The sequence below is a fragment of the Lynx canadensis genome, chromosome B1, assembly GCF_007474595.2.
Source record: "Lynx canadensis isolate LIC74 chromosome B1, mLynCan4.pri.v2, whole genome shotgun sequence".
NCBI classification, from domain to species: domain Eukaryota; kingdom Metazoa; phylum Chordata; class Mammalia; order Carnivora; family Felidae; genus Lynx; species Lynx canadensis.
The window spans coordinates 194,614,921-194,627,217 of record NC_044306.2 but is presented as its reverse complement, the minus strand read 5'-3'; the positions used below and the strand labels follow the sequence as shown (position 1 = coordinate 194,627,217).

Sequence of the window (12,297 nt, the reverse complement as noted above, 5' to 3'; positions counted from 1 at the left end):
CTGCTTTGGGCTGGGCAGAGCTCCTGATAAAGTATCAGCAGAATCGTCAAAGAAAAACTCAAATTGTCAATCTAAAATCAGAACAGCAGTTTTGGGGGCTCGGTAGTAACACAATGAAATGGTTTCTCAGAGATTTGAAGCACGAATAAAATAAGTACAATGAAACTCTACCATTACCGGTCAGGAGTCTACAGGCACTGGACAGTGTCATATTGCCATCTGGATCACTTAGCTCAGAGTGGCATTGTTGCTTGGCGGCAAATAGATTGGGCCCACATTTCAGCTCTTCCACTCACCAAATGTGTGTCCTTGGGCACGTTACTTAATCTCTCCGTGCCTCAGTCTCCTTGTGGGTAAAATGCAAATGGTAGTAGTATCGGCCTCGCAGGGTGGTGAGCTAACATGCACAAAGCTCCATATGGGGGGAGGATCTGCCCCCCATATGGGTATTTGCTGTTATTATTACTCTCTTACTGAATTTCAAGAAATAACCAAGGTCCTGCAAATTATTTTAAAGGGAAAAGGTTGACCAGAAAGCAGACGAAGAAGCATACGAAGCAGAAATTCAAGCCGAAATAAGCGAGTTGTTGGAAGAACACATGGAAGAGCATGAGCAGAAGATGGAAGCATACAGAGCCGCGTACCAACAATGGAAAGCCTGGAAGAAAGCCCAGGTTTGTCGAGTCACTTAGCCTTGAGCAGGGCTGACCTTGGGGACCGGAGGCGTCTGGGAGGCCACCACTTGAGGCCCGAGGAGGGAAACTGGACAGGAAGACTGGGGTCCCTTCTGGCTCTACCCATTGAATGTAGGGCAGTGATGCTTCTAGGCTTCCCCGGAAAATCATATAAATTTGCACACATAATCCTGCAACGTTGAAGCCAAGGCAGTAAGTTATAGATCGGGTGAATTGCAATGCCGGCCCACAAGACTTACTTTAATTTCAAGATGTGTCCTTGGCCTTAGCCGCAATATTAATGATCTTGTGAATAGCTAACGTTTTTCAGCTCTTTCTGGGTCCCGGGCACTGTGCTAAGTGCTTTCCAAGCATTACCTCATTTCAGCAGCCCTGGGAGGAGTTTCCTATGATTGTCCCCATTTTGGAGATGAGAAAACTGAGGCACAGAGAGGTCAAGAGGTTTAGTAACCTGCCTGAGTGCCCACCACTGCTTGAGGTGGAGCTAGGTTTGCAGCCAAGTCTATCTATCTGGTTCTGAAGACTGTGGTCTTGAGTGAAATTCCAAAATTACTATTTGACATTAGATTGCCTTTTGCCCAACAGAGGGCCAAGAAGAAGAAAAAAAAGCAAGCAGTCGAAGAGCATCCCGAAGAGGAGATGGGGGAGCCGTATCCTGAGGAGGATCCGGTGAAACCGGTCCCCCCAGAGCCCACCGATCGGGCCCTGATGGAGCACCAGGTGAGGGAGAGGGCAGCCCGGAGCAGGAGAAGGCCTGGGGAGCCGCTGCTGGTCCCGGAGCTGAGCCTGGCAGGGAGCGTCACGCCCAACGAGCAGTGTCCTAGGTGAGCAGACGCTCAGTGTGTAAGTGGGGGTGACCTGTGATAGGCGCTCGTGGGTGGGCAGGCATGCGCTACATGGAGGGTATATCTCCTGACTGACACAGTTTGATCAGGAGAGCCGTGAACTCTGTAAGCAAGTATCATATAGATTGAACTCTATGAAACTGAAGATGTGTGTCCGTATTTTGGTGATGTCGAATGGTTCCCCTACCTCAGGTGTCCCCACTGGTCACTCAGAAGTACACCAAGGGAGGCTGCCTGTAGGAGGCACTCTTCATAGCCACTGCCTTTGTGGCTTTTGACGTAGAGCCTTTATCTGTAACAGCAATGGGTCCTCTGTCCACTGACCTGGCACAGACACGCAGGTCTGTCACTGACCCTCCTTTTCACCTGCCCCAGAGGCCAGCTTCTCTCTTAGAAGGCCCCAGAAAGCCTCCCAGAGGAATTGTGGGTATCCCCTGTAGCCATCTGATGCCTGTTCTCCAGATTTACATAGAAATACATTTCTAGTCATTCATATGATGCCTAAGAGGGAACCAGTCAGAAGCCCCACTTTCTGCACGTACATCTATACATACAATAAATTCAGTCACCCTCAGACATAATTAGGATGTGGGGATTCATTAGGATGTCCGTTTAAGACTTCCTGCAGCCTCCTTAGTTTCAAACTTCTGTTAACATACCAATAATGTGTTTTTTTAATTGTAGCTTTTTTCTTCCCAGTTTCATAGCATTCAGATACTATATATACATAAACTATTCCCCAGCAATGAATTCACTATTTTCAAGCCACAAATTGCATAACATATAATTTTATAATAAACATCCAAAATATGTGATTCCATGGGGGTTTTTTATTACATGTTTTTAAGAAAACATGTAATCGTGTTTGGGGGAAATTGGGGCTTGATTTGGCAATCTTTTGTCATGAGTCTCATTTTGACTGAGAATATACACCTCTGTCTTGAACTTCTCTGTTTTCACTGGGATTTGGGACTGTGACCCAAGTTACCCCAAGCCAATGACTATGACTGAGCTTCTCATCAGGCCTTCGCATAAGGGTGGCCATGCAGAAGAAGGTGCCTTAGGTCTGCTCATAGCAGGAGGTTACTGGAATAAGCCATAAAACAACTCTGAGTAAAGTCTTTGGGTGTCTTGAATACTTCCTGAAATTTGGTGTTAAATTCCTTTATAGAAAAACAACAACAACAACAACATTGAAGTCATTTGAACAATTCCATATCTGGGATGGGCCTAAATTACAGAGATGTAAAAAGTTAAAACTACCACCATCCAGTTGAATGGATACAGGATTTCTATTTGGGATGCTGAAAATGTTCTGGAGAAGGATCATGCCAATGGTTGCACGTCAGGAATATATTTAATGCCACTGAGCTGATCACTCAAAAATAGTTAAAATGATAAGTGTTATGTTGTGTATGTCTCAATGAAATTTTTTTTTTAAGTTTATTTATTTGGGGAGAGAGAGAGAGAGCACAAGAGGGTGAAGGGCAGAGAGAAGGAGAGACAGAATCCCAAGCAGACTCCACACCATCAACGCAGAGCCTGATGCGGGGATCGAACCCGCAAACTGCGAGATCATGACCTGAGCCGAGATCCAGAGTCAGAGGCTTAACTGACCGCGTCACCCGGGCACCCCTCACTGCAATTTAAAAAAAAGACTTTACCACCCAAAAACCTCTGAGTGCATTTCGATTTTATTTTATTTTTCTAAGCTTTCCCTGTTCTTACCAAACTTGAGTAGCTATTGACTTAACCAATAACTGGAGCTGTGGGTGGGCATCTCTACAAATATGCACAGTAAAATTAAAGCCTGTTCTTGGAGGTTTTGATTTGTTTTTTAACTTCCTGGCTATAAAGGTGATATGCTTGCCAGGATACTTTTTTTTTTGGAATTCAAAAAGCCTTTTTAAAAAAGGAACAGTTCTTAATCCCCTACATCCAGTGAGTACTCACTGTCAGAAAGTGTTAAGAAAAGCATGAATCTGGGAGAAGCGGATTTCACCTGTTACAATATGCTATTACATGTTTTTTTTTTTTACTCTGAGTCAGTCTTTATTTTATTTTTTATTGTTTATTTTTTTACTTGATCCAGCAATATAACTTTATTTTCATTTTTATTTAAATTCTAGTTAGTTAATATATAGTGTAATATTAGCTTCAGGAGTAGAATTCAGTGATTCGTCACTTATATATAACACCCAGTGCTCATCACAAGTGCCCTCCTTAGTGCCCATCGCCCATTTGGCCCATCCCCCCACCTCCGGTCGGTCATCAACCCTCAGTTTGTTCTCTATCGCTAAGAATCTCTTATGGTTTGTTTCCTTCTTTTTGTTTTCCTTCCCATATGTTCATCTGTTTTTTTCTTAAATTTCACATACGAATGAGATCATATGGTATTTGCCTTTCTCTGACTGATTTATTTTGCTTAGCATAATACACTCCGGCTCCATCCACGTCATTGCAGATGGCAAGACTTCATTTTTTTTTTATTTTTTTAATGTTTATTTTTAAGAGAGAGAAAGAGACAGAGTGAGAATGGGGGAGGGGCAGAGAATGGGAGACACAGGATCTGAATCAGGCTCCAGGCTCTGAGCTGTCAGCACAGAGCCCCATGCGGGGCTCAAACTCACAAACCGTGAGATCATGACCTGAGCCTAAGTCGGCCGCTTAACCGACTGAGCTACCCAGGCACCCCAAGATTTCATTTTTTTGATGGCTGGGCTGAGTAATATTCCATGGTATATATATGTACCACATCTACTTTATCCGTTCATCAGTCAATGGACATATGGGCTTTTTCCATAATTTGGCCATTATTGAAAAAGCTGCTATAAACATTGGAGTGCATGTACCCCTTTGAATCTGTATTTTTGTATCCTTTGAATAAACAACTAGTAATGCAATTGCTGGGTCATAGAGTAGTTCTATTTTTAACTTTTTTAGGAATTTCCACACTGTTTTCCACAGTGGCTGCACCAGTTTGCATTCCCACCAACAGCGTAAGAGGGTTCCCCTTTCTCCACATCCTCGCCAACATCTGTTGTTTCCTGTGTTGTTGATTTTTATGCTATTACATTTTTAGGATAAAACATCCCGCCCAAATATAAATCACTACTATCCCTTATGGATTGAATTCACTCCAACTGCAAGGACTATGTTTCTGTTTAGTTAAAACTTCGGGGTGCAGGGGTGCCTGGGTGGCTCAGTCAGTTGAGTGTCCCACTTCGGCTCAGGTCATGATCTCACGGTTCATGAGTTCGGGCCCCGCCTCGGGCTCTGTGCTGACAGCTCGGAGCCTGGAGCCTGCTTTGGATTCTGTGTCTCCCATTCTCTCTCTGCCCCTCCCCCACACGTACTCTGTCTCTCTCTGCCTCTCAAAAAATAAAGAAAACTAATAAAAAAAATTAAAAACTAAAACAAAAACTTTGGGGTGCAAACATAGGGCTTCTCTGAAAACAATTAAAGACACTGTAATATGGTGGATGATGTTTGGACCACCGTTCTTCTGCACCCTGTGGCCTTTTGAGTGCCCGTTTCCTAGTCCGTATCAAATTTGTTATATGACGCTCCTTGAGACTTGTGGCTGATTTGGTGCAACGAGAGGTAACGTGAGTGGCAGGGTCACCTCCAGGTGTCTTGGTCTGTTCAGTGCCCATTTGTCAGACACTCCAGTTTCCCCTGGTCAATGACTAACCCATCTGCGATCGGTCTCCTCTGTCAGGGTGGAGGTCTTGAGAAGGGAGGACGTCAAGAGACGCTCAATATATCTAAAGGTGATCTTCAACGACAAAGAAGTGTCCAGGACCGACAGTCGGCCCCTCGGGGCAGACTTCCGAGTTCACTTTGGACAGATTTTCAATCTGCAAATATTCAACTGGCCGGAGAGTTTGACACTGCAGGTATGCATTTTAATTACAGGCACTGTCCCAAGCATTGTTTTGGTGATCACAGGTACCAGATGGTTTTAAATCATCCATGGGCTACGCTGGTGTCCTGATAGATTTTCAAGGTGAACAGAAGGTCAGCCTCCCCTGAGGCGCATCTGTCCTTCCGGTCTGGGCAGAAGGAGATCTGTTTCCCTGCTCACCTCCTGAAAATGCTGGCCACGGTGCCTCAGTGTGTACCTCAAGATGGAGAAGGGGGATGAGAGGTAGGGGCTCCCTGGCTTTTTCATCAGAGTACTTCAGTATCACTGTCTGCCTGGGTCCTAGCATGATATACCTCAGAAATCAATATTGCCATAATCACAGGTGGCTATAGGCTGTCGGATCCCCCCAAAATAAATCGCACCACTAGCCTAAAATCCCACCATTAGCAATGTATTTATTTGGGTCTGTTTTAGTTTCCTAGGGCTGCCCCACCTAAGCCACATAAACTTGGTGGCTTAAAACAACAGATGCTTATTTTTTCACAGCTCTGGAGGCCCTGAGGTCTGAAATCTAGGCTTCAGTAGGGCCATGCTCCCCGCAAAAGTTCTAAAGGTGAATCCTTCCTTGCCTCTTCCACTCTTGGTGGCCCTTGGAGTCCTTTGGTTTGTAGTAGCGTCACTACGGTCTCCATCTTCGTGTGGTCATCTCATTGTCTCAACCTGTCCTTTTTTTTTTTTTTGTCTCTTACAAGGACATTCTCATTGGATTTAGGGCCAATGGTAATCCAGTATGAGCTCATCTAGATGTTTAACTAATTAATTATATCTGTAAGAACCCTATTTCCAAATAAGGTCACATTCTGTGGTTCCAGGTAGACAGCAGTTTTTAGAGGACACTATTTAATCCACTGCAGTGTCCAAACTTGCTATTCTCATGGTGAATCCTTTCCTGTGATGCTAACAGAATTCTCTTTTATGACAGTAATAAGCCTGTGAACTACAGTTGCAAATATGTGGCACACTTGCCTTTGCTTGCCATCCGCCACCCACACAGAAATCACTAGTCCTCACCCGCCATTTATGCAGAAATTTCTCATTCCCATCCACCACCCTGGCAAGAAATAACTACATGACCGGGTCCTTTTCCCCCACTGAGCCTGGATATAACTCCAGAATCCTTCTCAACACTGTACTCCAGGCAGTTACTACCTATTGGTTGTAATTGACATTGTCTATAATTACAATTACAGCTGTATCATTATTAAAATATTTAAATACTTCTGTACTGGATTCCCAAAATGCCACCCTGGCCACCTAGACCCTACTTCTAAGATCCCCTGGACCTTGCCACAGCGGACTAATTAAAGGGTTTGTGAATGAGGATAATGCCTCCGGGACCTTGTTCTCCTGGATGGCTGACATCTCTTCTGATTGGTTAACACTTGGCCATGAATATTCTTTGGCATTTGGAATATCAACCACTAGCTAGATCTCAGTCATTAAAAACCTATTAAAACTGGTAGAGGAAGGGGAACCTGGGTGACTCAGTCGGTGGAGTGCACAACTTCGGCTCAGGTCATGGTCTTACGGTTCGTGGGGTTGAGCCCCACATCTGTCTTTGCGCCGACGGCGAGAGCCTGCTTGGGATTCTCTCTCCCTCTCTCTCTGCCCCTCCCCTACTCACACTCTGTCTCTCAAAAAATAAATAAATGTTAAAAAATTAAAATAAAAAAAGAATAAAACTTGATGGAGAAAGTAAATAAACACAATCTCCAGAAGCCAACTTGATGCTTTGTGGTCACCTGCCTTCAGTAATGAGGGGATGCCAGAGGCCCCTATGTGAGTCCACAGAATAGGAAAATGTTCATTTATTCAGAGTTTGCCCCCTCATTTGAGATCCATGTGACTCATCCCCCCCCTTCCTCCCTGCAGAGGAAAAGCTGACATGAGGAAGACCAAGATTAACGGGAGAGAGCAGATAGAGGGGCAGAGTGAAGCAAGGGAGGGCAGCATATGATAACGTGGCCAGTAGGAAGGAGACGGAGCCCTGGAAGGAGACACCCCTCCTGAAAAGAGCACAGAAGACAGAGAGAAGGCCCTCCCCTCCCCACAGGTGCCCATGAGAGATCAGATACTCCACCTCTGCCCTGGCAGCCTATGGAGGCTTCTCTGCTGGGCAGCCCTCCATTTTCAGAATTACCATAGAAGGAAAGACCCTTTCCTTCTTCCACCTCCATGAGTACCAGTGTCTCATTTCACATATATTCTGAAGTGGGAGGGAAGCTTTCTATCCTCTCTCCTCTTTGCCATCTTGAGACATTAGCTGGCTCGGATGTTGCAATCAAAACATTTTTTTTCAAGTACTGTGAAAAAAGTAATTCTCTAAAATGTTATGAAATGGATTTTCCAAGTAAACAAGCAAAATTTTATCCTGGGGACACCAAGAATATATTCATAGGCAGTTAGCTTGGCCCTAAGAGCTGAATCATGTAATCTTTAAAAAATCACAAATTGGGGCCCTGGGTGGCTCAGTTGGTTAAGCGACTGACTTCGGTTCAGGTCATGATCTCACTGCTTGTGAGTCTGAGACCCACGTTGGGCTCTGTGTTGACAGCTCAGAGCCTGGAGCCTGCTTCCGGTTCTGTGTCTCCCTCTCTCTCTGCCCCTCCCCCTCTCATGCTCTGTCTCTCTCAGTCTCTCAGAAATAAGTAAATGTTTAAAAAAATCACAAATTAAAAAAACTTTGGCTAAACTCCTAAACTATCCTCAGAGATTTGATAACTGATCAAATCACATATCATAATAGCTCAATGGCATGATTTTTATGATTGAGTAGTGGTTCCAGATGAAATGAATCTAAGGACTATTGTATTTCAACTCTCTAGCAATAGAACCATGCCATTTGGAAATTTTCCACATAATTGCTATAAGTTTGAGATTAGAGAAGGTTCATGAATTACTGGTGGTTTTAAGAGGGTGAGAAAAAATTGCCTTGAATATATCTGTTTATGCCAGTGTTCTGGCATATCTGTTATGCCTGACTTGAGAGCCCAACGTATTTCAGAAAGAGTTCCGAGATTCTCAAAACTTTAATGCATTCGTTGGTGACCCAACAAACAAGCCATAAATGTTCGCTGCTTGAGTGAGAGTCAACTGAGTGTCTAATCCCATGCTAAGAGTGTGGTGCAGAACTCGAAGCCCTGGGCCGGAGGGGTGCCCATGGAGCTGCCTTAGGGAGCTTTATTATTATTTTTTTAATGTTTATTTATTTTTGAGAGAGAGAGAGAGACAGAGACAGAGCACGAGCTGGGGGCGGGGTGGGGGAAGGCAGAGAGAGAGAGGGAGACACAGAATCCGAAGCAGGCTCCAGGCTCTGAGCTGTCAGCACAGAGCCCCACGTGGGGTTCGAACTCACTAGCTGTGAGATCATGACCTGAGCTGAAGTCGGACGCCCAACTGACTGAGCCACCCAGGCGTCCCAAGGGGAGCTTTAAATCCAGCTGGGAGATGGAGGGAGAGAGCTACAGAGAAACAGGACCGGTTTAGTGCCGATGTCAAGGACGCTTGGTGGGATTTGATTGCAGGGTTTGATTGCGGGGAAGGAATTAATTAGAGCAACACAGCTGGACCTGGGACAGTACAAAGGAGTCGAGCCACAGCTGTCCCCAAAGGGTGGGTGAGGCTGGACTTCTCAGGACAGGGGAGAAGGCCCCGAGTCCCTCCAGAAAGGTCCTAAAAATCTCCGCAACTGAGATCTTTCCACAACAAATGTTTGGCCTTCCAAAAACATGAAATCCGATTTCGAAATAAAATAGTTTTGCGATGATCACCTTCATTTCTTTATCATTCACATCTGTATCTGTCGCTGTCCCCCACCTCCCCGAACCAACAACTATCATGTGGTTCTGCTGGGTGATGCTTACATCTTTTAGCATTATTATTTTTCCTTACGAATCAATCCTGTTGAGCTTTCATATTTTCGGCATGTGGACTGATTTAGGGGATTTTCCCTTTTAACTGAGCTGGCAGTTACTTGAGTTCCTTCCTACGTCCACTCCTGATTTCCGTGGCCCGTCCACAGAACCACACTATCCGAGTGGGGAACACAGTCCTATTTGGAGAAGTGTCTTCGTTAGCCCTTAGCCAGCTCACTTCTGTGGTTGTTATTGGTCCTTTGTAGACGTAAGTCCAGAACAAATATTTTTTTTTACGCACACATATTTATCTACTCAATTACATGGAGCCAGGCCGCCAAGAGCAGGTAGAAAGGACAGTGACGTCTGTGGTGGGACAGCGTGCATGGGGCAAGCAAGATAAGGTCATCTACATGTAAGAAGATGTGGGTTTGGATGGGACAGGGGCCCGCAAACATGGAGAAGATCTCTGGGAAATAACACTTACTGATTATCTACCCCAAGACCAGCTTCTTCACATACACTATCTGATGTTACCCGAAAGAAAACCACAGGTACTATTATTCTCCCAATGAGCTTCTGAGATCCTGAGTAACTACATCACCAAGCAGGTCAGGAGGCAGAAGAGAATTCAAACCCAGGACTGTTTGACTCTAAATTGTACTCTCATTTCACCATTTTAGTTGGGGATAATGGTAATAAAAGCCAAGTTTCAAATCTGACCTATCTCCGCGCTCTGAGAGCCACTTCCGGGGGGAGAAGTCTCAGAAAACAGCCTCAGGCATCACTGCGTATTGAGTTGTGTGGATATTTAGTAATATCTAGTATAATGGTTACTGAGCAATTACAATATGCCAGGCACCTTCTGTGTCTAGACTCAGTCCTCACGACAGTCGCACAGGAGCTGTATCATTGTCCCCGTCATCCCGAAATGCGGAGCATTTAAGTATACCTGCCCTAAGGTCACGCAGCCAGAAAGCGGCAGGGCCCGGCCCCAGCGCCCAGACCCGCTCTCGTGTCGACCTCAGCAGGCCGCACGCACCAGCAGCTTGTATGTTTCATCCACCAAGCGTCTCGTTGCAGAGACATTGCACGAGGCTTGGCGGAAAACAGAAGTCCCTGGTCCCTGGCACGGCGATTAGACTGCCGTGGGGAAATGGCAAGAGGAGCTGGTGACTAAGGTCCAGTGGGGCAGGGGGAGAAAAAAAATGAAGTTACCAAAAGAGGGCTTCCCTCCCAGAGGCTTGGCAGAGAAGGGGAGGAGGGAAACGAATCAGGGATTGGAGAGGGATGGTGGTTTACTTTAGGGTGTAGTTGGTTTCAGCATGTTTGTTAGTCGTGAGAGAAGCAACCAGTGCGGAAAAGACTGGTGACTTTGAAAATAAAAAAAGAAAGTGGTGGGGAGAGGGACCAGACCCTGAATCTGGGTCAAGACTTGACAGGAAGTTCTTTTGGGGCAGGCACGATGACACAGGGGAGGTGGGTGGGGGGCAGAGCTGTGAAGGGGCCCACGTCAGATGCCCCCAACCTTTTCAGCGAAGGAAGGGAGTCTGTGGGCACAAGACTAGGAAGGGTTTGATACGACCCTGAGGGAAATGGGGACATTGACCGTGAGGTGACTAACACACGTGAACATCACAAGCAGCCAAGCTTGAAAGGCAGCCACTTGTACCAGATCCAGCACTAGCAAATGCAAGATGGGAAGCTGTTCTGCCTTGTTCTGTTCTGTTTTAAAAGCAGAGAATCGTGATTTAAAATCATGCAATATAAATGGAATGTTGGGGTTTTTTTTTATCTATATGAATGTCCCTACCTTTCTAAGGTTCATCTTCTCTGTACAATTCTAAATACCATTAGCTGGTAAATCTTCCCCAGATTGTTGAATTAAAGCAAACAGTGTTCCAAATAGAAGTAATAATAATTGCATACATCATCCCAAGTTGGACAAACATATGAACAAAACAAAACAGAAAGAACAGAAACAAACCCTTAAATACAGAGAACAAAATGGTGGTTTCCAGAAGGGAGAAGAATGAGGAGATAGAAGAAATAGGTGGAGGGCATTAACATGTATAAACCTCCAGGGGCGCCTGGGCGGCTCAATTGGTTAAGCATATGACTTCAGCTCAGGTCATGATCTCACGGTTCGTGAGTTCAGGCCCCACATCAGGCTCTATGCTGACAGCGTAGTGCCTGCTTGGGATAATCTCTCTCCCTCCCTCTCTCTGCCTCCTCCTCACTCATACACTCTTTCTCTCTCTCTCTCTCTCAAAAATAAATAATAAATAAATTAAAAAAAAAAGAATTGCAAGGAAAAATACTTTAAAAAATGTACAAACCTCCAGTTATAAAATAAATAAGTCATGGGAATGAAAAATACAACATAGTCAATAATATTGTAATAACATTGTGTGATGGCAGATGGTGACTCCTGCTACCATGGTGAGCATTATGTAATGTATAGAATTGTCAGATCACTGGGAATGCAAACTAGTGCAGCCACTCTGGAAAACAGTGTGGAGGTTCCTCAAAAAACTAAAAATAGAACTACCCTACGACCCAGCAATTGCACTACTAGGCATTTATCCAAGGGATACAGGTGTGCTATTTTGAAGGGGCACATGCACCCCAATGTTTATAGCAGCACTTTCAACAATAGCCAAATTATGGAAAGAGCCTAAATGTCCATTGACAGATGAATAGATAAAGAAGATGTGGTATATATATATATATATATATATATATATATATATACAATGGAGTATTCCTTGCCAATCAAAAAGAATGAAATCTTGCCATTTGCAACTACGTGGATGGAACTGGAGGGTATTATGCTAAGTGAAACTAATCAGTCAGAGAAAGACAAAAATCATATGACTTCACTCATATGAGGACTTTAAGAGACAAAACAGATGAACATAAGGGAAGGGAAGCAAAAATATAAAAACAGGGAGGGGGACAAAACAGAAGAGACT

The 12,297-nt window shown here is 44.7% G+C and overlaps 1 protein-coding gene across 1 annotated transcript in view; it reads left to right on the top strand.

Moving 5' to 3' along the window:
* The window catches only part of CC2D2A (coiled-coil and C2 domain containing 2A), a 139,214-nt gene that overhangs the window by 77,562 nt on the left and 49,355 nt on the right, over positions 1-12,297 (top strand). Inside the window, exons 15-17 of the mRNA XM_032593081.1 lie at positions 518-674; positions 1,281-1,519; positions 5,262-5,439. Coding sequence (XP_032448972.1) covers positions 518-674; positions 1,281-1,519; positions 5,262-5,439 — 574 coding nt within the window. The remainder of the gene's footprint in view (positions 1-517; positions 675-1,280; positions 1,520-5,261; positions 5,440-12,297) is intronic.